Below are 27,586 nucleotides of genomic sequence, written 5' to 3'. Positions count from 1 at the left end.
GAAGCTGTAATTGGAAAACACTGAAGATGGGAAGCATAGAGTTAAAAAATAAACAGCTTAACAAACAGAACAATAAGGTTCCGGTTCAAACCTTCAAATTCATCAGAACCAGGAAAAGAATTTATTTTAAGSAAGCACTTAAATTCAGAAAAGGGAGACATTAAATGGTTTACAAATCCAGTCAATTAGATTGTTTAGAAATACAGGGGTTAGGACTGGATCAATCTTCCTATCCCTACAGAAATATTCTGGAAAAGAAGAAGAAGAAAACAAAAAAAAAAACCAAACCAAAAATAACACCAGTAACAAAACCAAACCCCTGAGAAAGCAGTCAGAACAGAAACAGAATTTGTGCCAGAAAATGAAGAAACAGCTTGTACCAGAAAGTGTTCCTAAACACACAGTGCTGTACTGGAAGGGCTGGCAACCACTGACATAAGTGTTTGATATCAAACAGTAGCCTAATCTAGGACATCTAGGATTCATCCTAAAAAAWAAAGGATCAATCAAGGAAGACCACCAATACCTTGCCAGACTTGTGTCTAACTTCTGCAGTTCATATTGTCACTGACAACTCCATCCGTTATTCAGCTCCTGCAATTCACTGCACTGCTCCTGGACACAAAACTGAAGAACAGAGGAGCAATTCAAGCACATCAGCAACATATCTTGTTGCAATGACTTAGACTGCTCCAAGCTGATGCCTTATAAAATGCTCCTGCTCAGCTCCACAATCCTTCCARCSTTCTGGAAGAATACATCCTCTTGTCTGAAAAAATAGCACAGAGCTAATGCTGCTCATGCTCCTAACAACCTACAACACTTTATCCTTTTTCCTCCACAGTGGCAACAGCAACAACCATCAGTCTCCCTGGTCTCCAGTTTCCTCTTTCCTTACTTCCCTGAAGTAAAGTACAGCCCCTACCTGGCCTCCATATCTACCTCACACTGTGTAGCATAGCAGAACTGTGATGAAATTTAACACTTCAATTCAGGGGAAAAAAAAAAGGCAGCAGAAAAGCTTTGTGTGCAGGGAAGAGTCCAGGGCTGCCTGGGAAGCAGGGACAGAGAGAGATGTTTTGTGCCATTAGAGCTATGATGAAAGAGGAAACAAGGAAAAGCTGCTTCCTCTTCCTCTAGCTGATCAATCTTAAGCTGAAAATCTTTCTCCAGAAACAAAACATTTGGCCAAGAACCTTTRAAACCTGTTCGTCCCACCAGGACTGAACAAGACAAAATATTTTCTTGAAACCATTATTCTCCTGTTACTATCACTAACATTTAGCTAGACACTGAACCATCAGAGTTCTGTGAATGTAAGTAGGTCTTCCTCTATTTAATTTGTTTGGTTGCAAAATCTACCCAAACTTGGTCTTCCACAGGGCTGCAATGACRCACTTACCTGTGGGAAGCCCTTTTCCCCTCAGCCTCTCCCGAATAGCCTGGCTTCTGTCTGGCTGCAATTTTCTGTCTCCATTACAAGACAGCTGATCCATCTGCAAAAAAAARGCAGAAACAAAGTAAAAATGTTGGCAGAGCTCATTTTAATATGAAACAAGCATTGTTTTTATGTAAATGCACAATACTAGTCAGTGTCAAACCATTAAGTGACAATGGTAGTTAAAGTTTTACATAAAATCCAGATTAATCAGTGAGAATATCCCCTAGAAATATCCATATTTGAATAGTCTGTGCATTATTTTTCTACATATTTAGTCTACCTTTTTTCCACTAAGTATAAATTAAGCTCACAAGCATTTAACTTAAACAGATTGTACCCTTCCAGCAAACTGAAGGGACRGCAACACTCAAAACCCATCTTCCATGATTCCAACATGACCAGAACTTGCCTAGTTCTGCTGATGAGTTTTCTGTGTAACAGGAAGAACTGTCTTGTACCACACATGACTTATTGTCAAATCACATGCACACATTTGTGAGGAGTCTACTTAGCCCCCCAGGCACATTCCTTTCATGTGTCAGGCTTGACTACTCCCACTAACTTTTCACTTTTTTATTTTTTTTAAGATCACTACTTCTCTAGGAAAAACTTTYACATGTACAATCATTCAAAGAAGAGCTTATTTGCTACAACAAAACATTCTTAGATATTTCAGTATAGTGGGAGCTTCACYTGGACAGCAGCTTAGCTGGGATGAGGGAAGGAGAAATCAAGCAGACCTCACAGTGACAATACAACTCAGTTAACATTAAACAGACCGAATCAGCCTTGGGCTACAYTGCCCTTTACAAGGCATATTAACATGGCAAATGAAAACATTCAAATGGGACCTCTCAGCTGTGCTTCAGAGGCCACCAAATGACCAGTTGCARAGATAAGACCTGTTGAACCTCTGATAAGGCCCAACAATATTGGCAGCATGTCAGTCTTGGAATACCAAGTTGTACTCTGCCTCTGAAAAGCCAAAAATTACAATTTTTTTTAAACTTAAATTCTAGCACACACATTACACTAAACATTAAAACAGGGATGGCTGGCTAAGGTGCAAAAAAATCTAGCAGCACAGCTATGCTGTCGTTTTTCTGTCAACTCTTGGTTCTATTTTTTTTTTTTTTTCTTGTCTTCTTGCAAAGCCAATGCAGTGACACGTGAAGAATTAAAAAGGTTGCTGGCAGAGGAAATGAGCAAAGCTTCACCACTGGGTAAGTGCTTAGTCCCACTCTTTCAATAATACCATGGTACAGGAGATGGGAACACRCTGGATTCAGCTCTCCATCAGATTTCAGTACAAGCATTTGGGAGCCTGTTCCTGCCTTTGCTGATCTACACCAGCCTGCCACACTAACCCCAGACTCCCATGAAAGGCTGCTGAAAAGAACAAGAGGAAGGAAAGCAGAAAACTTGCTAAGCTGAAGCGGCCATCAACAACTTGGAGAATAACGACTCACTTTCCAGAGTGGCTGTTTCTATAGCTTGTGGCCTGATTCAGAATTTGGATCTTTATTTTAACAGCACCACTGATGAAGGCCCTGCAGCCCTTCTTTTCACTGAATCACAGTCCAGTTCCACTTGGCAGCTACACAAAACTTCAGACACTACATTGGGGAACGCTGGACTGACACAYATCTCACAGACCAGACAATGCCTTGTGGAGCTCAGGCTCAGCACTATTTCTGGAGGCCTGGCATAATCAGCTGCTGCCAAATATTAGACAAATGCAGGGACCTTTCACTTTCTGCAAGCATTACCAAACCAGATATATGAAGAAACCATTTAACAATTAGATCATAACATTTATTATTAAAAAAAAAAAAAAAAGACACATCAAAAAATTAAACTGGGAATTTTCAGGCTGGAGCAGAAAAGGCTTAGAGGTGACCTAATTGTGAYCTTCYAGTACCTGAAGGGAGCCTACAAGAAAGATGGAAAGAAACTGTTTACAAAGGCATGTAGTGACAGGACAAAGCAAAATGACTTGAAACTGAGAGTAGATTTAGATTAGCTATTAGGAAGAAATTCTTTACTGTCAGGGTAGTGAGGCACTAGCACAGGTTGCCCAGAGAAGCTGTGGATGCCCCATCCCAGGCAGTGCTCAAGGCCAGGATGGAYRGAGCTCTGAGCAACCTGGTCTTGCGAAAGGTATCCCTGATTGTGGCAGCGAGGTAGGATCTATCTTTAAGGTCCTTTTTAACCCTAAACCATTTTATGGCTCTACAACAATTTATGGTCTTCCTTTACAACTCGGAATCATTTAAATATTCTGAAGTTATGCTGTAATGGTTTAGGTGAAGTTGCCCAAAAGGAATAGTAACTTTGCAAGATGAGTTCATGTAATTTCTTCCACTTCTAAAAACAGTTTGACAGATTGGTCATTATTAGACAATAAAATCCTCCACAATTCTCATATTCAAGAGCTGAGCAGAAGTGCAAGAGAATTGGCACACAGCCTAAACAGTCCTTCTTTCTGTTAATAAGCAACTCTCCAAAAGTCTAGCATAACTTCAAGATAAAATAAACTCACAAGCAATCATTTTTGAAGCATTTCAAGTAGCAACAAGTCTAAGGCTTGCCCTAGAGTTCATCTTGTTCTCCTGTTTCTCCCTACTTTTTTTTTCACTGAAGACGCAGTTCACAAAATTATCTTCCTCAAACCCATGAATGCATGTTCCAGAAGGAACTGTCAAGTGCACAAACTGCTACAGGGGGAGAGAAGCAGTTTCTCCTTTCAACACTCACCCTTGTCAAAATTGCAACATTATCCAAACAAGAGGAAGAATGATTGCAGAGTGACTCTGAATGGGCACTTCTGCTCTCTTCCTGCTCACCTCTATTATTTCCTCAAACGCTGACACACTTACCCCAGAGAGGCTTCCCAGAACCAGCCTGACCAACTGCTTCACATATGAAAAGGAAGGGGCACAGTTGCTGTTCCTTATGTGGGCACTGCAAGCATCCAGAACGGTCCGTACAGACACACGGGCATAAATGACATCTTCACACATGCCCAGGAGGATGCTGTTGAGATGATCCCCAAGCTTGATAGGCTAGGGACAAACAAGAACAAGAGAGACAGGACAATCAGTTTTAACAGCAACTTGGGGAACACTCAGAAACAAAAGACATTCAACAAATATTCAGCAAAATAACTATTGATGAGACTTCTTGCCTACATTATCTGAGCGCCAATTTTACAGCCACCATCTAGGTGGTAAAAAAAGTAGTGGCTGTAGAACAGGAGATAGGCATTCAGCCTCTGGATTCAACTCCTACTCTACAACAATCTGGCCTAAACAAGCTGCCTGATCCATAAAGTCAGTGATTTGCTTTCTCATACGTTTAATGAATAAGTGAAAACAAAACAAAAGGGAAAAGGTTCTGAGAAGTTTTATTCCTTAATTTTGAACTTTCTGCCAGTTACAAGTATAAAATTCAATCCTCATTACAAAAAGTTCATATAACCCTCTATATGCTCATTTTCTACAGATCCTCACCTTGCCAAAATTTTGCAGCAGATGGGTTTCCAAATTCCAGTGATGTCACCAAACAGTATCAACAAAAAAGTAAGGAATAAAACAACTTGTTTGGAATAAAGCCACTTGTTAATGAAGCAGAGCTTCATAACTGCAGGACATGTAGCAAAAAATCCATGTAGTAAAAAATAAAATAAATCTACATGTGTTTCTACTCTGCCCATTCAGTGAATGYGGCACACAGGACATGAATATCCCTCCTCAGGGTATGCAGCAGTCRGCGATAACACTTGTTCTCAGACGCTGCAGGCACTTGGGACCTGAGCTTTCTGATCTGCAACCCTTCCAAAGTGGTTACACACAACCTCCAAACAATTGCAATCTTTCAGTCTTCCCTKTGTGAGCACCACACAGGGAAGGTGCTTTTTTAAGGTGCACCATAAAAAAGGCAGTCTGGACCACCCTGATTTAATTAATACAGGCTTTTCCCATCTATCTGTTCATCACTTCTAACTAATCACAAATATCACGTATGTGAATAAGATATGAATCTCATATTCAGACACACCTCCAGCAGAGAAGCAGCTCATTAGCAAACAGAGACAAATATAGAAAATGTATTAAAAGATGGGAAAATCTGCACGTGCAAATTAACACTTAAAGATAATGTCATACACAAGATTGCCCTTTTACCTACACCAACTCCACAGGACAGAGGAGCCATATGACAACATCCCAAAGGCAAATTCCTTCCAGGCATCCCCCCCACACTGTCTTTGGGAAATACTCTTTTATTAACAGGCAGATGCCTTCCCACGGCATTAMTGAGAAACTGTTGCTACATTCTTAACAGCAAAGGAAGAAACAAAACAGGGACTAAAATTTATGCCTATTTTCCTCTCAACACCCACCTCTTCCTACTTTTAGTCACTCAACCTACCACTGCTAAATACTGCTTCTTTCATCTCCWACAAGACAGGAGAGTGAAGAAAAAAACACTGGGGCTTTTGGGAAGGCACAGTAGGCATTATTAATAGGTACCCCTAAATAGTCASAGCTTCGAAGTTCTTTACCTCACTTAGCTGCATTCAGGCAGTTGCTTCCAAATAAGCACAACTGAGAACCCAACTACTCCTCTGTTAAASAAAAGGTTAGGAACTGAATGCCTAAAATGCTGAAGTCTTAAAAACTTTCTTTCTTTAGTCTTATACATAACATCAACTAATAGGAACAAAAMCAAATGTGAACCACAAATTGCTTCTCCCACAGCTCCAAGTCTGTCATTAAATGCTTTTTCAGAAGCATTTCATCTTACTTCCACTGTTTCAGATATTTACTTCTAAAAGTTTAATTGGGGGTAGAGAAGGCACATTCAGGAAGATGATGAATCACTTTTATCTTCAGTCAGTTTTGGAAAGACAGTCTAGGAGGTCTGCTGGGTGTGTAAAATAACCACATTGAGCAATAACACTCAGCTCCATGCAGTCTGCACCTGTGTCTGCATTGACTGACAAGTCAATAGCAAGAGTTTACTCCCTTCTCCAAACAATTCATACCCTTTCTTGGCCATTATGAAAGGTAAGTAAGTATCTCTACGTGCCAAGTCCAGACTCACAGAAGCTATGGCAGYGTAGAGAACAAATTGCTTCATTATGCGTAAAACAACCATGTAACTTCAATATTTGTTTTTATATAAGCCTAAACCAAAACACAGCAGCTTAAACTGATGTCTTTTAGCCTGTRACATCACAGGACAGACTAGCCCAGGTATATCTTCATGAAAGCYAACAGAAATGTACTATCAGCACCTTCTCCCTGCAAGACAACACCACACTTTACAAGAAAAATCTCCCAGCACAGGAAAGAAAACTCCTGTACTGTGCAGTGACCACACACTGGAACAGACGGCCCAGAGAAGATGTGGAGTCTCCCTCACTGAGAAATGCAAAAAGCATCTGGACACAATCCTGTGCCATKTGCWCTGGGATGACCCTGCTTCAGCAGGGAGGTTTGGACCAGATGTGGATCTTTGCAACCCTAATCAATTCTGTGAAATTCTGTGAAAGRCATCTTGCTCCTATGTGTCTCAGTACAACACCCACACCCTGCCATGAAAACTCATGGCAGCCTAACTATCAAATCTGAAGTTGCAATATTAAATAAAACCAAATGCAAACTCACCTGACTTTGAGGAACTTCGTGGTCAGCTCCCCAAAAGAGTGCCATACCAAGGGAATAAATATGGACCTGCCATAAGACACAAGACATTTGTCAACTCATTGAACAAGACYGCAAAAGCAAAGCACACTTCTAAAGGAAAGCAACTGACTCAACACTATTTTGCTTATAAATATATCTCTGGTATTAAAGTCAGCTGTATTTTACATCCTTCTTCTCCTTTACATGAGGTTCAGAGAAGAAAATCCTACTGCTACAAAACACACTGCATCTAACCAGTGCCCCTGTCTTCTCTGTTCAATTTTAAGCTTTCATCTCACATTGAAGCTAGAAACTCATGTAATGCATACAAACAGSTTGGTGTGGGGTAAAGACTGCATGGTTGTGTCCAAGGATCCTTTAAACTTGAGGCTGAAGGCAGGGCAGACCTTAGCATGACTAAAGCAGGGGGCTATGGTCATGAGACCTTGGGATCATAGGAAAAAGAAGGAATGAGCAAAAAAATATAAACATTAAAAACAGTACCTTAATCTATAACTGATATTTTAAGACACAGAATATATTTATTGTAATGAATAATGTATCTTCAACATAATATGCCCATCAGTACAGGGAACAAAACCTTTAAATACTGCAGAATTAAGAGCTCAAGTAAATGTTGGCTTTGTAGGTGACTGTCAAAACAAAACAGGGAAGTGTAGAAAGAAAACAGTTTTTCTGGACTGTATAAGTAATATACACTAGTGATGGTTCTTTATAYCATGTAATTAYTAATATTTATGGTACTTCAAGCCACAAATTTATTCAATMATTCTAAAGGAAATGAACAACAATTACAAGGACAGTGACAAATTAAAAGCTCTCTTAAGTCAGCCTCTTCACCAACTAAAAGCAAAACATCTTACTTAAATTCTAAATATCAAAATTGAGAAAAATCTGAACAGATTAGGATAATAGTCAGAGACACGCATCAGGGGGTCTCAGTTAATACCCCATTCAATCAGAAACATTCATTTCCAAAATTGCTCTGTATCTGGTTTATTACCCATTACCTTTTCAATTGAAATACTACAAAGCCTTCCTTACATATCAAGATATACCACAGCTACTCAGAAAAAGGTGAATATGCTTTTAGGCAATAACAAACGCAAAAAAGCTTTTCAGAAAAGGCAGTCAACACAACACAAAAAAGACACAAAAAAACCATCAACTAAAAAACCCCCAAACAAAAAAGCTTTTCAGAAAAGGCAGTCAACACAACACAAAAAAGACACAAAAAAACCATCAACTAAAAAACCCCCAAACAAAAACAGAAGCTCACCAACTCTTTAAGTCCACCAATAATGCAAGAACAGCAATAAAAATGACTAYTATAAAATTAGTGAATTCTAATTAGAGACATTGTCATAGTCCTAAGTCTGTTAGGGTTCCAAGAAAAATTTGGACCACGGTCAGATATATGATTTCATTTTTGGGTTGCCCTCTTTGGAATCTGGAGTTAGAGTTCATGATCCTTGTGGGTCCCTTTCAACTGAGAGGATTCCATCATTCTATGATTCTGAGCTTCAACATAGAAAAAGATATTTCCAAAACTGAGATGAGCACTCACACCTCTAAATTGAAACATGTTGTCCTACTAATCTGTCTGGAAACAGCTTTCAAAATAAAAGAACTTATTCAAAAATTCTAACTAATTTTTGTACTATGATATTTAAAACATATTCGACAGTATATAAATCAACATAAAATAATTTTCCCAAATCAATGTCCATTCTAATTTTGAACTGGTTGGTTAGTCTATTTCCAATACATTTGCAATTACCTCAGACATATTTTGGATTCAAATTGACTGTGTGTCTTGGAATCAAAAGGGCATTCATTCATAGACTATTTTTTTCTAGTATTTCTCCTTGAATACACTGTTAATTTGTGTTAGTAAGTACAGTCATTACTCAAAAGACAAATGCAACCCTGTCACTGTCTGATATGAGGCTTTAAGAACAAGGTATTTTTCTGCCTTCAGCAGCTTTTAGCAGAACAACCAAAAMCAAAAACACCCAAGATTTCCAGTAAATTAACTCAGTGAACTACAGCCAGTTGTGACAGTAGGAAACAAAAGTTTAAATGAGTTGAAAGTTACCACAGTCAGCAAAGCAAGATCTGATTCTCTGATCAAAGAAATACAAAGTCAACGTATTTCTTACAAATAACTGGTGTACCACCTGATAGACAGTTTAATACGAATGCAAAGGGGACCAGTGAAAAAAAAAAGGAATGCACACATAAGATGTTTATGAGCCCTACTAACTTCAACTAATTAAGCCATAAAAGGACACCAGTTTTTATACAAAGCCATGTTTCAGGGAGCTTTCTTCTTCCATATAAGCAAGTAAGTGGATCACCTTCCATCCAGGGTTATGCCGATACCAGGAAAGAAATAAACAGAGCCCTGATCAGAAAGGATTAATCAGTTCTGCAAAGGCACAGAGTGCCAGCATTTGGTCATTGCCTATTGATATGCTGTGTTGGTGTCCACAGGCCACAGAGGACAGAGGTCCCTCTGAGCATTTCCTTCTTAAAGATCAAGAAACATCACAGCATGGCTTTTCATAGTAACAGTCCTCTATTTATTTCAAAAAGAAAAAATGTAGCRTAACTGAATACTGGCACAGAACAAAGGATGCAATCAGCTCTGACAAAGGTCACAAACTTGTCAGTTCAAAACTATTTTTTATGCCATTTTTAAAGGCCTGTTTCRTGCATTAACTTCAGAGCTGGCACTAGAGGTAATGTTACTGTCTTCAAAAGTGTTGTCCCCCTTGGAAGAAAATAAACAAGTCCATGCAGTCCTTGGCAGCTGCATTCTACATTACTGAATCTGAATTTGCATTGATGTCAGTGTTATATTTACTTCTCTTTTAAAACGTTCAGCCTAGGTTTTTGAACTGTTTATAGTTTTGCCATAGATAAAACYATAAACATTTTATTATACCATTAATTTTGACTAGATGCAGGGAAAGTAGCATGTCTAAAGGACTTAGGAGTAACTGAGGATTTTCAGTGATGTAGTCCTAAGGAAAACTGACTATATACAAAAAGCTGCAAACACGAAATACTCAACACAGAAAAACATGTTTTATCAGTCTTTATGCACACAACAGCAACCGATGCCAATACCACTTTCCTCTGGAGTAAGAGATGTTCTTCCTGGAGGAACATTGCCAAGTGTCATAATTGTTCCCAGATTACCACACCAGCTGTGGCTAGCTTCCCTCTAAGGATTATTGATCCAGAAAAGCCAAGGAGATGGAAATAGCTCAGCTTCCCTTTCACTCCCACTGCTAAATATCTTTGACTAAGCCAAGGGAATGGTTTTCTGGGGAAAGCATTACCATTTGCAACAAATTATTGTTTAAGAACACAGCTGAGAAATAATTTTAACTGTATCTGTCAATGACCTGGAGGAGATCACATATACAAACTGCACTTGTGTGAACATTTATCTTTGTGGAAGTGTTAAAAAGGGTAAGTGGAAATTCTGCGCAGCCCTTGCCCAAGTGTGTATGTAACCAGGGCCTGTAGAGACTCTACAGTTGTCTGTAGAGACAACTATAATCACTATTCCACTTTCAACAACAAAAACAAAGCAGGAGGATCCCTCCCCTCCTCACAAAAGAAATCACACAAATCACAAACCATGGGGACATAAAAAGGACAGTATAAAGCTATTTTGTGAAGGCATCAACAGCAAAACACCAGAGCTGTCTGCCAAGAAAGAGGCATTGTACCTTTTCAACATCTGAGAGAGATGACAGCGAGTGATTCTGCAGAACCTCTGGTGCTGTGAACGCTCGCAGGTCTTGTTGGGACACATTTTCATCAGTGAATGACACACTGCCAGATGGAAGCAACAGGAGAGACCATGGAGAAATGATGAATCCCAGAGCAGCAGGATCAGCTGTAGTTGAAAAGGAGAAAAAAAACAAACCACCCTGAAAAYGAAGCAATGTTGTTTGATGCCCTCGCTTGATGTTATTTTATCTTCAGCCTACATTAGTGGAAKAGATTCATGCTTCCTTTTCCACCTGTGGTGTTTCATAACCACAACAACCACCACAATTTTAATCACACTGAGGRGTAACACCTATCTTTTCTAACTATTCTTTGCTATTATTCATACCAGGAAGAGCCTGCTAAAATGCTCACCATCTCTCCTGTCCTGAAGTTATTTCATTTATGTTAMAATTACCATATAAAATGTTCTATAGTGCACCTTATTGAGGCTAATGCCTACAACAGAAATRGAGTTTGCTCCTATACCAACATAGCTCTACTGCAGCAGCAATGTTTTGAAGAGAGTAGATAAAAGAATGAAAAATAGGCTGGCTAATAAAAGGGGGGGAAACGGAAGAATTCTGGGGCACAGAAGTCCTGTTCAGTCTAAAACTAAAAAAATACTACAAATACCTGAAAATATCAAGAAAAGCACTGAAATTGCAGAAACAAATGTTACCAAGAATATCCAATTTGCCAGCTAGGTTTTGGTATCTGATAAAACTGCTGTCAAACTACCCTAAAAAAAAAAAAAAAGGTCAGGAAAAAGAGAGACCATTTCCTAGAGTCAAAGTATTTCTATCAAAGTATTTTTTTCTACACCTCAAACATGAATCAACTCAGTTTCAYTGAAGAAGGCACAAGGTTTTATCCAAGTGAAAATAAAAGTTAACTTTTATTTTCTCATAGGCAAAGAGGCAATAGSTCTGTATTCTGCTCCACAATATATCAGAAATCTGAGGAAACACATTTGAATGATACATGCTTTTCCCTTGACATAGCAGTGTTAGCAGAATACTAATTTCCTCCCTCAGTACCACCACTAACATTTTCCACTCTCCAGCTCAGGATTTTCCTACAGTGCTGGTCCCTAGACTGTTGAACTATCTTGTAATCTAGAATATTTCTAATCTCCTAGGAAATGTATTAAATTACTGCTTGCAGGTATCAGGTGTAAAAGGATCTACCAAGTAAGTCTTCCAATTTTCTAACCCCACTTCCTCTGAAACAAACAGAACAAGTGCTGTTCACTGTTGTGGCAGCAAGTTCAGACTTAAACAAATGAAACAAGGATGGACAGATTCCTGTTATATGTACTAAGAAAATACGACATTATATAGCAAGGCTTATGAAAATATTTTTAGGAAGGCTACCTTAGTTGGCCATCAACTTTCAAAAATTATCCTGTGAGTAACTACTGGGTTTTTCACCACTTCTCTGTGCATACACCACTGATATAAAAAACCTGAACAAGCAACACCCACTGATGTAAAAAACCTGAGCAATCAATTTCTTAAAATATTATAAGACTTCTGCTTCGAAGTCCCAACTCAAGAACCTTGACTAATGTAGAGGCTTTAACCTTGATTTAACATTTTATATGACAAATACTTTAAACACATAAAAACTCCGCATATTCTGAAACATACTAAGACAAAACAACCTTAATTTTAAGAACAATTAATTAAGAACAATTAAAACCCTCCACATTTAGCCTGAAGTCTTCCTAATATTAATTTCAACAAAGTTTAGAGCACGCATTTGTCCTCTGTAGATGTAGAGTCTGAATAAATTGAGCCACCCCACTCAATAATCATCGTGACCTGAAGCAATGCAAAATTAATGTGATAAATAATAAGTTTTTAAAAAGGACTGATTTTGCCAAGCTCATTTTATTGACATTTTCTTGGCTTCCTCTTTTAGTAGCTTATAACTAACATGGCAGATCATGCTRCCTACATCACAACTCCAGGCAATCTAATCTACTGTTTCAAGGGATGAGGATAAAACAGCTCATTCTCCAGTTCCTTCCTTAAGGCATTCATCATAGTCTCAAAGCTCCAACTAGGTARACCTACCTAAGAAAATACCTTTCAGTTTAACTACTCCTACTTTAACATGTTTGCACCATGGACAAAAGAAGAACAAAGCTGCAACGCATCAAATAGCCAGCAACTACAGGAAAACAACAGAAACTATTTTCCAGTTGTAATATTCATGTCATCATCTGTTTAGGCTTTCAGAATAATTTACAAGAGCAGTAAGGGTAACATACTCCTGACAATACAGAGGAAAATTACAAAAAAAAAAAAAAGTTTCAAACCCCTTTTTCTAAAARCATTGGAATTCAGGATATGGCTCCTGGTCAATTTTCTATCCAACAGGCTTTCAACTGTGCTAGAGCTGCCAGCCTTCTGAGTTAACTCCAGAACTATGCAACTCAGTAACAAAACACTTGTGAGAGCCCAGTATATCAAGCAGTGCCAAGACAGAGATAAATAGTGTGGTCTGACTTAAAGCGAGAGAGTGAACTGGCTTTAAACACAATAAAACCAGAAATAATCTTCAGCTACAGAGTATCTGCCAAACAAAAAGACAGAAAAAAATTCTTTATGAGCTTTAACAGCATACAAATAGCCTAAGATAAAAAGGACATATCGCATTATAAGAGACACAAAGACAGATATTTGAAATGGRTCTAATCAATCTACAATATTGATGGCAGGTCATTTCGAATTCGCAAGCTACAGTCACAATTCAAGTCAGTCCTTCAGGATTTTTTTTCTCCCACCTCTCTCTTAGGCCACAGCTGTTAGCACAGAACATACACACAAAATCTGTAAAAAGCACAGAACAACCCAAAAATAYACACGCAGTTTCCAACACACATCTTTCTTCCCTCCATAGCCCTCACTGTGACAAGTAAGATTTCTCCTAGAGCAGAAGAACCTGAAAATGTGTATGCTTAGGCCAGGAGGCAGGCAGACCACTGACTCATCTGCAGCCTGGCCAGGATTGTGCCAGCACACAGGACCACTTAGGCTGTAAATCCTCTCCTGCTCGGGCTGGTGCARCATGTCCCTGCACGCCTGGTGTGCAGGGCAGGCAGCACTGCGGCGTCTCTGCTCCCTCTCCCTTCRGCACAAAGGGATGGGAGAGCTCTGATGGGATACTGAACCCCCTGGAAAACTGGAATGTACTCCTTCCTGAGGACACTGGAGCAAGAAACAGGGTGCACAAGTAGTATCTGAGATTGGTTTCTGTTCCTGAGCAGCTCCCCAGTCAGTCAAACATTCCACCACACTTCACTGTTGTGCTGACTACATCCAGCAGAGCTCTGCAAACAGTGCAAGCAGTCACTGAGCCTCTTTGGGACAAGTAGTGTGGTTTTCTATTCCTCCTCTATGAGGAATAGAAAACAAAAAAATTTTGAAACCCCAATAAAATYAAAAAAGCCCAATCTCTCTCCTTCTCAGCAACCAGATGATCAAATGTCACCAGATGATGAAAAAAAAAATCATTCCCCAACAGTTACTGGCAAAGGGAAAAAGCAGTCATTTAATGCCTGCCAACAAGGACAAGCTAGAAAATGAGGATTTGGGGGTTTTCCCCTTCCTGTTGCATTTTTCCTCTTGTCAAGCAAACCAATCCATTTCCTGCTCCATCCCAACTAGGTCTATGACTAAAACTAGTCACCACTAGTCCCCATCAYACTTTGCCTTCCTTCTTTTCATTACACTCACTCAAGCTAAGCAGCCACAGTAGTTTGACTGTCAACGAGATTTACAGGTCCCTGGAAACCATACTCTTCCTTCTTCACATCCACTTYCATATGATATGACTTTTCTTTACATAAATCATTTCCCATCTACAAATCTGCAAGACATTCAGCTAGAAAAGACTTTGTATCTTTGCTCAACCTGTCTTTTTAGTTATCACTCACCTTTCCCCTTCTCTTCTCCCTTCCTTTAGATAAATGTCTCCATACTTAAGGTCTGATTATTTTCAGAATCCTCAATGCACGCTTTASAACAGGAGTGGCCTAAGTGACATATGAAGGCTTTCCCACTTTCAAGTTTAGATAAATCTTTTCCAGTTAAACCTACCAAATTAGAGGGACGCCTGTTTTATAATTCTCAGCAGCAGTGAGCGCAGCATTCTCCTTATGCTTATASGCTCACATTTGAGATTACTTCAAAGACTTGTTCCTTTGACCTCATGGAGTTCTGAGTGCAAGATACAGCACGTCTGAAACAGCTGATACACCCTTTCAACAACAAAATAGTTATTGCAGATAATTAAACAGATGTAAGAGAAGGGCAGGTCTGGTATCGGCCTTTTCAAATCTCCAGATTAATCTYGACACCACCAGTACAACTGATGTCAGATCTGCAACTGAGTCCTAGATTGTCTTTCTCCTTCATTTAACAGCTTCTAACATGCTGACAAGACAGGCACCATAGCTGAGCTTCCAAATTGGTGATTAGCAACTGGGCATTTTAGTCTAAGCTTTCATTTTTYATAATGATCAAAATAAGTTTGTGGAGTGTTTTTAAGGAGTTCAGTATCTGTTAGAACTGCGAATACAAAGAAGAAGTCTAAAAATATACACATTTCTGTATCTATTGCTGAATCAGACATGATGGGATGTAGACAATGGATTTTCATCCTGTGCTTCTTTTATTCAGTGCTTCGAAGGATAAGAAGACAGGCTCACTAAAAGACATGCAGAACTTTTGAATACCAAGAAGTCATCAAATGTGTTAACAGAAGCTTGTTTTGGACACTTTTTCCTAATTTTCASACACCAGCTTGAGTAAGAAATTAACTGAAGARAAGGTTATYAGTTGATAGAGTAATAGCAAGATTMCCAACTTCACACTAACTACCAAAACTCTACCAGGATTACATACATAAATACATTGTTACTTGGGCTGGTAATTCCTTTAAGCCCCTCCTGGGCTAGCGCGGGGATGCTGCCAACAGATGGCAATTCAAGAGYTGACTATTTCCATAGCCTTTTTTATCCCACTCATTTCTAAACAGCTGGAGCACAGCCTGYTGAACAATATGCCTTATTTAATGTTTTTTAAGTAACTTAATATACAAAACAGYAATCAAAGCTTATATTTTGTTACAGAACAGCATGTTCAGGGACTCCAGGAGTCTGTGCAGGGAGGAAAAACACTTTTGAGAGCTGGTCAAAGCTGAACATGCTGTGATCTTGCAAAAGCTAAAAGCTTGCCCTACTGCCCTCTGCCCAGGAGTGATCAGTCAGTTCTGAAGAATTTTGGACAGTCACCCTTGGCCATAAAGCAGCTTCTCCATGCCATATGCATGGAAGAAAAGGGCCTGATATTTGACCACAGAAAACAAGATTTCTTTAGGATCCCCATTCTCTACAAGTCCTCCACAAATAAATAACAAAAWTGAGTCAGACAAGCCTACAGGAACCTCCACTTTTTCTTTCCTGCACGTCTACAACACCTTTACAAGCCAGCAAAGAAACTGATATTCAAGATGACAAAAAATGCTTCTAGACTGTTTCCTTAATGCAGACAAATCTTCATTAAAGGCTGTCTCGTTATCCAACTCTTGCTGGGAGGAATTAGATTACGTTTATCAGCCTTAGCTACACAGAAAAGCTCTTTCATTTGAGTGRAATGAAACTTCTCTTGAAGTGTGTTTTACCAAAGGCTATATCCCAGGYTAATTAATAGCATGAAACTGAAAATAGTTTGCTGAACTAGCAGAAAAACAACTCAATAAAACAGCTTCATCTCCAAAAAAGAGACAGATTCTTCTGGCGCTGATTTTATCTGAATTTRTGTTTTGGTCTTCACGGATAGGAAGTAAGATCAGAAGCTTCTGCCACCTTAGCCAGTCTTGGCTGGCAAACATTCCCCKGCCTTAAAAACACATACCAGAAGTCCTGGGGCAGATTTCTATTTTGTGCTCTCATCTTTCAGTACTTGTTCTTCTGCAGGAGGGCTGACAGTGCTCTTGCTGTTGATGCTTGCATGCATCTCTCCACAGTGATTATGACTTTTCTGCACTACAATCAGGATAAGAAAGAGCAAGCACCTATTTTCAGTGGAGACTTCCTTCTTGAAAAAAACTTAGACCTAGGATAAAGTTTTAAGTGGTTTCGCTACTGTGTGCTCATACAACTGCAATCTTGAAGGTGGATTAAAAGATRGAGCTCCATGTGTCAAGTCCTGTAAAGTTTACAAGAGCAAACCTTTTACTCATTCAAGATCTCTCTTAAGTCAAGGTCTTAACAATCYGCCCTCTTAAAAGAAATAATTCTCCTGACTGTCTCCAAGAGACAAAAGAGTGAAAGACAGAGGAAAGCAAATGCCAGCTTTCCCTTTCTTGCAAAATGAGAAGCAGCAGGACAGGTCAGTTGGTCAAACTGCAACAATAAACTCTGCATTCCTAACAGGGAGAACTTTTTAGAACACATGGGATGAGAGCATRTTGGTAAAAGGAAAAAGGTACATTTGAATGGGATGTCAAAATTACCCATAATTTATCCACCAAAAATATGCTGGAGAAGATGAYAAAATTCMYATTTGTAAATCTAAGTCAAGCTTARTGAGAAACCAAGCACCATTTAGCACTTTCTGTCCACATCTGCCTTCTCTGGGAAATATCCAAGAGAGACCACTCTCAGAGGTTGTGTAATGTGTAAGACAGATCCAGTGTCTGACTCGACAGATTAGCTAAACCAAATCTTAAGAAAAAACAACCCAAAACAATTTCAGTGTTGAATCTTGATGAAATTCTAAATCAAATACGTGCCAAAAATACAAAATATTTTGCCCTGAATAATGAAGATGTGCCCCTTGCATAGTAATGTGGTAAAACAATGACTATTTCCAAAGTATGAACCTTTGATTTTTCATTAATAAAACTGAATAAGCTTACATATGCATGCTTAAATAGAAGGAGATGACACCCCAATAAGGTGCTGAGATACCAAGATGCACCATGGGAACATATGATTTACCTGAAAACAAATTAAAGATGCTACTGAAGTTCAATATTTGGGATAAGCATTTATTGCTATTCAGAAAAGCAAGAAAGGGAGGGAAGGGYCTTAAGGACTTGCAGGTTTTAAAGAAAAGAAAGGAAAACATAAGAAGAAAGGTTCCATATTCAGACATMGTGCTAAAATGTGTATTATCAGCAGGACTGCAGATCTCAACTTGGAGCCTCCTAAGGTCTTAGGCTAAGGAGKGGGGAGGGTGAAGAAATACTTCTATTCCTTTGAAGTACAAGACAAGACCACATTCCTCTCAGCAGCTATGTAGGTGTTGCTACTTTCATTCTGGGGAATCATACACAGCCCTCTGGTCAGATTTCCTGTTGCTCCCCTTTGCTTCTCTTAAGGCCAAATCTCTTCAGAGCAGACTGGTCATGACTGCAATTGTCTCAGACTTGTTTATCACTTCTCTCCTATGTTTCCATCTCACTTCAATGAGTTTAAAACAATTGAAGTTATCACCACAAGAAATGGGATATGCCACAGATTCTGGCAGAACATGAAGTGATAGATGAAAGCAYCCTATGGGCTGGGGTGCAGCGAGGCACTTATCCAGAGACAACCTAGGAGCAAGTTATTGTTTGGGTTTAGAGCCTGGGAGGGAATTTGCTTTCATGGCACATGAACATAACCAAGATGCTTCCAGGTCTGTATTTATCAGTCTTAAAAAATGCTTACCTTTTCTGAAGAGTTCTTGAAGGCTCTCTGCACTTTGATTCAAAATAGCCCATATTTCCTCTTCTTGCAATGGTCCGCCCCGAACCTCCAGAGCCTCTGCTAGTGATACATGCATGTTACCTGGGAAAAGAAAAGACTGATGTAAGATTAAATCACAATTTTCTTCTCCTTGAGTGCAGCATTCAGGCAGTCATAACCCATGTTCAACCCTCAGTCACAAAAGCTCTCCAACATTAACAGAACCCATCAAATATAAATAAAATACTACAAATAAATATAAATACTACAAAACATTCACTATGGCAATAAAAAATRCTGAGCACCTAGAAAATTTCAGGCTAAGAAAATAATGATCCGTATTAAAATTGTAGCTCTACATCAATAAACTCAACAAGCTGGCATTAATCCATATGCTATGGTCAAGAGCTTGCTCTGTTTATAAAGATGACAGATCGATCAGTAGCTGCAGGTTTATTAAAATAAATCAGCTATTAACAGGATTTTGACAGCTTTAAGTCAGTGAAGCTGTTGTTAGGAAAGGAAGCACTTTCTTCATTTTACAGGGTCATTTATAATATCTCATGACCATACTATTAGAAGCACTACCAGCAAACACGCATACAAGCAAAATAGCTATGRAACTGCTAGTGAATTCCTTTGTTCAGCTTTGTTAAAAAACAAAGTAAAACTGTTAGCAGCATTCTACTTATTACATCCCCAAAAGACAAAAAAAGGTTTCCTTCCCTAGATAAAAGAGGTAATGCTTCAATATTTTTTCAAAGACCTAAACCATTTTCACCACACTACAAAATAATATTCAGCTGTCCAAAACCATTCTGAAAACTGAAGAAYGCATCCCTAAATATTCTGGCAAAGTCAAAGCTTCATCCATATCATAAGCTCAGGAGCAAATAAACCATGTGTCTGCTTAATTACTCCAGCTTTCTAYGGACACTAAATGTTCTCAAAATGAGCATTCACACTAATTTGTATTTCTGATTTGGATGCAGCTGCAGTGCCCTCTCTCTGTTCTTCTCTCCAAACCCCAAAGAATAAAATCTTGAGGCAGTGAGCTGTAGTAAGAGCCTAAGATACATCCTCAATCATCACTGGTAGGTTTGTTATGTCTCAAAAGCTCCAAAGCTGCTGATGGACATGGAAAATACAGTTCCACAAGCAATGCTTATTGTCTGGAGATCAGTAATGATATGAACAGCTTTAGATGACCCAATGGCACTGCTGGAGGCTCCAGCCCTTCCTTTAAATCACCTACCCAGAGCCTCCCCTTCACCACGCAATCCTGGCTCAGGTGCATGAATATTAACCTAAAATGGATATTAACCTAACAAATTCAAAGAGGGACAGGCTTACAAGATATATTTAGCTAGAATTCCATACTGCACTACTGAAAAATTATACATTACTGGCTGCTTTTCAGCAGTTTATTTTGCCTTATTTCACTTGACAGTTTTCAGTGTTCTCTTATTGTGCATATTTACTAAGTCAGATATATTTTCTACAACCAAAGCCATCATCGTAAGACAGTGCAAGGGAAAGGAAACTGAGATTACATTTAAAAGAAAAATTAAATCTGAATTCCCAAAGAGAAAAATAAATAAATCGTTCAAGATGTAAAGTAGGGACCAATACAGACTTGCAATAAATGGATGGAAAACCAGAGACAAGTGTGTTTCTAGTCAGCATGATATTCACATACACCTGGGGACAGAGTGAGTGTCTGTTCTATCATCTGTTCCAGGAAATTCTGTGATTCCATGCCACTATCTCTAATGTCAGCATGCCAGCATCTAGAATCCAGTGATCTGGATTATTCAGATGAAAAGATCTCATCTTCTCGCAGGGACTAAAAACACATGAACTGCAAATGAAAACTTTTTGCAGTAGTCTATAGGAGTATGCTGAGCATAACATCATCAATAACAATCCTCCCTCCAAACTATTCTTTGCCACTCCCCTTTTCTCCATCCTGAAAATTCCCACATCCTTTCACCTGTGACTAAGTAACATGGACGGCTCTGTACCAGATATAAGCCAATTCCCTATTTAACAATACAACAGAGACCATAAACACATCTGCTCAAACTCCCAAACACATTATATCCACAGTAAAGGAATCCTACAGTGAACAATTTCTTGATCACAGCAAGAAGCAGCGTGAATATTCACCYAGCCACCCCAGCCTCAGCTGCAGCACTGCAAGCAACACGATCTGCTTGCATTTTACAGATAGCAGGAACTTGGCAAATAAAAAACACACAGCACACCAGACCCAAAACATTTCAAACTGATCTTAAAAACCCAAGCAGAATCCATCACAAAACCMGTCATTACAAGCACAGCCACATGCAAAAATGCCACAAGCTGGGATTTGCATGGGATTCTCATTGAAGCAGATCTGTTTCAGTAACTTTTTGGTAACTTTCTCTGTAACTGGTAACTTTTTGTTCCTCAAAAYTGTCTTTAAACTGCAGGGCTTGTCTGTCACAGTAATGGGCAAACCAACAGGCTGATGATGAGGATTAAAGAATCTCCCACAAAATGGTTCTCTAGCACCAAGGAAATRACAGAGTCAAGATGGGATTAAGCTGCTGGCAGGAAAATGCATGACCAGGTTTTCTCCACCTGTTCGCAGCCAGGCAAAGATTTGGAAGTGACAGTGGAAGTGCCTGGCTCAATACRTATTTCTTTCCTCCCCAGTTCATTTGTGCCAGATGTTTTTCACAAGGAGAAGAAATTTGTAGGAATGCTGATATTCACAAAGCACAGTTCCTCTGAATTTGCTGTCTCCTTAGATTCTGGAAACCTTCAACAGTYCTTGGTGAATATAGAAACCTAAATGCTCAATACGTACAAAAGCTTTTGGCTCTATGCAATACACGGACATTATGATAAATTGCAATGTAAGGACTATATTGAGTAATTTTGTATGAGAAAAACACATAGTTTTGGTAGAATACCATATCAAAACCATGCTCCTGGCAGTCCCTATTTTTCAGTGTTCCAGGCTGACRGGCAAAGAAATCTAGATGCTCTAGAGCTCTCAATGGACTCTCAGTCAGTTCAGGTCAGGCCATTTTTTCTTGCAATGAGTCCTCGCCCTGTCTCCTTTTTGTCTAAGGAAAGCAAGATCTGGGATCCTGTGCCCCGTTCCTTTCATTCCTTATAGGAAGAATGGACAATTAAAGAAGAGTGAAAGGTACACCCTCCAAGGACAAGGACACTTTGCCTTTTCTTGGGACAGCATTACGATGGCATCTTAATATGAAGCCACACAGACACTTACCTGGAGATGGAACGAAGGGAGGCAAGTCACAGGGTTAGCTGGTATCAACTCCACTGAACTGGAGGGGCATGGATTACCCACATCCCCCAAATTCACACAAGGTGACAGCCCCAGCACATCCAAACAGGGACACTGGCACAGCAGAGAGCACAATATGGTGCAAGAAGACAGCGGACAAATTACAATCATTAACACGGGAGATGCATAGACATGAACCTGACAGGTTGCTTGTTCTGGGGCAGAATTCATTCCTAGACCACACAGGAGCTACTATTTCCACAGGAAGGGAGTTGCACGGTGTGGAGTCAGCTTTTATGCTCCAGGACAAGAGAGTCAATTCAGCTGTAAATCATTTGTATTAACAAGCTCTGAGTGCAACTTCTCGGCACCATCCAGCCCTAAGCCATCAGGCAGCAYAGTCAGAGGAAAAGATGTTGCCTAAGCCAGAAACCTCTCCCATATCTCAGACACTTTTTGAAAAGAGCCTGTCTGCCTCATGAGGACCAGCTGCCAGCCCCTCCCTCCAGGCAGACAGCTCACACCCTCCCCAATGAATGGGATGGGGCTCCATCTCTATGCTGAAAACAAGCTCGGAGACCTCCTGGCTTTTCAAAGCCTCATTTTAAAGCCCAGCAACCCACGTTAAAAGCACACCAGCTATGGAACATCCAGACAGTGCCAACGTGGTCTGTCAGGCAGCCTCCCACTTGCTCTGTTCTGAGGAAGAGGAAAAGCACCACAGGAGCAGCCCTTCAKACCCAGTAATTCTGTCAAAGAAACTGTTTGCAAGGTATATACTCATTTCTCTAKCACTTAAAAGTCTTCTCAACATCTCACTTTTAAATTATTTATGCATGCAGAACACAAGTTAAACGCTCAAAATTCTCACTGCCCCCAACCACCATAATTTTTCCTGAAATATTTTAAATTTTAAATTGAAGGTCTCCAACAGCAACAAAGAATTCAGAAAATTTTAATGGCCTATTTTTTCCAAATTTTATTGAATTGTCATCAGCCAAAATATTAGGAAGCTATTGCTCTAACTGTGATTATTAAAGCAATTTTTGTCAAAAAGTTGCTAAAAACAGACTGAAAGTCAAAAGGCTAAACTGCCTCAAGTGAACCGATGCATGACAACTTGTTGTTTTGGTTTTAATAACACATACCCTTTGCTTTTTTCTTTATCTTGTGCATCAACACTTTTCCTCAATGCTGTAAATTCAGAACAAAAACTTTTAGTCAAAAGCTGTGTTTTAATATCAGCTAACTGAAATGCCTGCACTACCTCACACTTAGTATTTCATAGRGATATGGTGCCAAGAAAATGAAGAGCAGCTGCTCTAGGCACACACTCTGCAGTGTTTTCAGATGTGCAAAAAGCAGTGAAAAAAATCTAGACTATCACTGTTAGAATTTCTGGATAATCACATAAAATACACTTTCATTTTCACCCTTCAATAAAATTTAGAAGAGAGATAAGAGAGCAAGGCTCTACATGCCTCCAAAATATTTTCTGTGTAGGAAACCCCACCTTATTTGTCCCATATAAAACGCTGTTACCTGACTTTAACTCTCCTGAATTTGAGCAATATTGCCCCCTTGCTCCACAGGGACCCTTAAGCAAAAAGTGGCAGGTTCTGAGGAGCACTTCTTTTAGCAGATGATCCAAGAGCCCCTCCTAGGCCCMTCCTCTGCAGATATAAATGCCTGAAGGCAGAAGTAGATTCAACAAGACAATTCTATCCAAGAGAATCTCTTAAAATTCACCTTTCTTATGCCATGATTAGCTGCCTGAAAATAGAACACTGACACTTTCATTCAGCACTCAGAGAGCATGAAGTGCTTTCTAAAAGCGCTTGATAGGCACAAGTCTCAGTGACACTGAACTGGGGACAGTTTTGAAAGTCTGGTCTCTTCCATTTCAGAACCTAAGCACCTTAAGCCATTACCATGCCCTGTAATTTCAGAATCCTGGCATCTGTCCTATTTATTTACATTGGCCCACACCTTACACCCCCAAACAAGATCTGGACTACATCTACCAAKTAGTTTATCCCCAATAATACTATTGCTGAAACTGGGCTTAAGTGCAGAACCCTGGAGCCAAGTTAGAAAGCTTGCACTTCAGTAGTCTTTGAAAYCTTATTTTCAACACACACATAAAATGTGGGTTTCCTATAGCTGCAGGTCCAATCTGCATAGACTATCCAGAAAATAAGGCATTATTTGCAAATAGTCAAGTCAAGCATGCAATCAAGTCAAACAGACAAGCTAATCAAGTCAACTGTGCTTAAAGAACTCTTTTCTTTTAGAGTCCTGCTCTCAAGTTAATTACAGCACATTATTCTCAATTATTGTCTTGAAGGATAAGGAAACAAACCCTTGTGTCACAACCCCTTTTTTCATTTCTGTTGTAGATAACAGAGGGGACCAAAGGCCCCATGAAATACAAATCCCACCTCCCCTCTTTTAAAGTACTTAAAGAGATGCCAGAAATCAGATAAACCATTTTTTTTGTGAAAAATCCCACACTTTCATGGTGCTTTTCATTCAACATGCAACCTGATAACAATATTACCTCAGCACTACTCCTTCTCGTTCATTTTGGAGAGGTCAGCAGAGGTGACTATTATCACCCAAGTATTTCTCCCCTCCTCCTGTGGAATAGATTCRCTTCTTCCACTCAGATTTTGCCTTCCATGTTTTCCTTTTTCTCCCCCATAGGCAGCAGACAGACTGAAATGTCAGCAAACAAAAATCTCATGCTCCTGGGCAAATCCTCAACCCGTATCAAGAAAGTTTCTTTAAAACTGCATTTCCTCCTCAAGCTTGCTCCTTGAGCTCAAACCTCCTAAGTAAAGAAAACAGAAASTAGCTCAAATTTGTGAGCGAACACAAAGAATATGAAAACACTCCCAGAAGTATAAATGCTGGCCTTTTATTTGAGCACACACAGATGAACAGATGAGATGTTGGCATTTCTCCTTCCAAAGCCTTAAATCAGTATTACATTCTCATATCTGTAAGACAGAAGAATGTGACATACTGAGAATCTTGGCTCACACCTCCAGGACAAGCAGTGTTTATTTTGCTCCAAAAGTGCTTGCTCTCTTTCCTGGAAGGTGGAGAGCAATCAGCTTTTGGCACTGGCCTGAACACACAGTGGAAGAGAAGCAAGGGTTAGTGCAGACTCCCTCCTTTACTCTTCTGTCTCCATCTCCAGAACCAGATAAACTTGTTTATCTGAAGCTTCATGTTAGACAAACTAGTAAATCCAGTCTAAATTGTATATAATGATCATGAAAGTCATGTTTTCTAGGCAACTGTAGAATGCTTTTTTATACATGAGGGTAGCTGATGTTTCACATTTGATATTAAAATTTTATTCAGAAGAGTATATAATTATCACTACAAAGTAAGCTTAATCCACATAAATCGTAGCATGACTCTTGTATCCCTCTCTTTGTTTAATTGTTGGTGTAAGATTCTTGGGCAACTCCCTTATTTTGCTGTTGATCTGCTCCACCTGGGAGAGGGCACGTCTCCTCCATGCATTTCTCATACTTGCAACTTTCATTTTAATTGCTAAGCAGGAGCAGAAAACCTGTGACTAAGGCAAGCTTTAGAAAAAAAAAAGGAAATTTCAGGACTACAAAGCAGCTTGGCAATAGTGACACTTTTTAGACAGCACTTGAAACAGTAACACCCTTATTCACACATAAAAAATTAAACTCATCTAATGACCTGAAATAACCACAAGCTAAAGGCATCTTACTATTGACAGCATAACTTGATGATGGGGAGATGATGTGCTGCATGTCAGACAAAAGACACAAAGAATGGCACCTCCAGCTTTAGTCCAGCAGTTATTCCATTGTTGCATGCGAGAGCCACACATTCCTCACATACTATAAAAAGGTCATGACTGAAGTCTGTCCTTACTCACTCACAGCTCTCAGCAAAGCTGAAGAGGGAGTGAAAGCTATTGTCAGAGGAGCAGAAACAGCAGCAGGCACCCAATCTAAATGTCATGAAGCCACTAGAACGCATTATTCTAACTCAGTAAGTGCTGCTTCCCACCATCTGTGACATTCTAAAGCTTTCTACAAATAAAACACTGAAGCTCTGGTCAGCAAGTCAAGGAAGCAGTGACAATTACTTAGTACAGTAACTGCTTTTTCAYTTACTACAACATTATTTTATAATTATATTATTATTCATAATCAGTCCCCAATGTTTGAGAATAGTGTTCAAATATTTAACACCAAGATATAAATTGCCACAGCCTAGAAATCCGGTCACTCTACCAGTGTAAGTTTCACTAATGGATAAACTTAACTCTAGAGTAGATTTTTAAAAGCTTAGTTTAAGGCCTCTCCAGGGTAATGAAGTGATACAACTTTAAGTACATCAGACAAATTCCTAGTACCAAAGGGCTCAGATGCTAACCCTTTCAGTCTCTGTAAGAGAATGGCATCTTCCTTTAAAAAAGCCTCTTCTTGGTAAGACAGCCCCTTGCAATAATGTAAWATAAGCAGTGTCAAGAAGGCAGCACAACTGGATCAGCAAGAAATTAAGCCAAGTGAGTCAGAGTTCTCTATTTTCTTGGATGTGGCATTCGAAAGTCCTTCAGATAGGTAGAGAAACATTATGTTAATATGCTACAATACTGGAGGGAAGGCAGAGAGGGAAGGGAATCGATACCCACCAAGTCCTAGGTTTGCAGTGTATTTGTAAAAAACACAGAAGTCAATATACTCTTAACAAGTATAAAGACTGACCCGACCATATGTTATTACAAAGCCTGACTTTAATCCTATATATTCACATCAAATCCTTCAACAAATGGCTTTTTAGGCTGTTAAGGTGAGTAAACTGCATGGCTCACTTGGGTTTGGAGATTTCTTCCCCCTATGGGAGAAAGGTGGATCTGAGCAAAAAAAAAAAAATAATCTTTGCCAGTCTCATACGTTAGACTATCAGACATTTTGGAAAAAGAAATTAGCAGAAAAGATACATCACTATGGCATATCAAAGCAGTTTTTCCATACTTAAAATGACCTCATGTATGGCACTTGTGAAAAATGCACTGGATTCAGAAACAAGATTTGTTTTCTTTGTTTGAAAGCAGGACTCTCGCACACTCATAAGAGAGATGCTAACTTGTGTACTCAACCAGAAAAAAATCCTGACATTCAAAGGACAGTTCATACCAACAGCTACCTCATATGTCCTGCCTGGGAAAGAAATAATATTTGATAATGGAGATAAAACTAGCTGAACAACAGAACCAAATTTGAAAAAGACATCTACCTGCGACTCCTCCAGCACTGCTTTACCACAAGTGAAGAAGGAGCACCAGTACAACACAAGGATTTTTTGTTCAAGCACACMTTTGAGAGCTAACAAACTCCCACACAGCTCAYCCCACTTACCAMTATTTCTATTAAACTGCACATGTATGTTTGTATGGGTTTTGTTATGAAAATTTAAACAAAAAAAGAAATCCAACCAATTTAAAAGTTACTACCTAGCTAGCATTCTCTGCAGCTACTCAGTCGCTACAAATACTCCAATGGCTTTCTTACCCAATGCCCTAAGCTGAACTCCAT

At 39.3% G+C, this 27,586-nt stretch overlaps 1 protein-coding gene across 2 annotated transcripts in view; it reads right to left on the bottom strand.

Moving 5' to 3' along the window:
• PTPN13 (protein tyrosine phosphatase non-receptor type 13) overlaps positions 1–18,790 on the bottom strand; it is an 83,138-nt gene extending 64,348 nt beyond the window's left edge. For both annotated transcript variants that reach the window (XM_057379636.1, XM_057379637.1), the window contains exons 1-5: positions 18,671–18,790; positions 10,899–11,068; positions 7,114–7,179; positions 4,321–4,506; positions 1,403–1,496 (exon numbers count right to left, since the gene is read on the bottom strand). In XM_057379636.1, coding sequence (XP_057235619.1) covers positions 1,403–1,496; positions 4,321–4,506; positions 7,114–7,179; positions 10,899–11,068; positions 18,671–18,785 — 631 coding nt within the window. In that variant the 5' untranslated portion in view covers positions 18,786–18,790. The remainder of the gene's footprint in view (positions 1–1,402; positions 1,497–4,320; positions 4,507–7,113; positions 7,180–10,898; positions 11,069–18,670) is intronic.
• Positions 18,791–27,586: the final 8,796 nt, after the last annotated feature.

Source organism: Malurus melanocephalus, unplaced genomic scaffold (assembly GCF_030028575.1).
Source record: "Malurus melanocephalus ecotype Western Australia unplaced genomic scaffold, MMel_1.1 scaffold_413, whole genome shotgun sequence".
Lineage (NCBI taxonomy): Eukaryota > Metazoa > Chordata > Aves > Passeriformes > Maluridae > Malurus > Malurus melanocephalus.
Note: the sequence above shows the minus strand (reverse complement) of the source record. Positions and strands in the feature narration are given on the sequence as shown.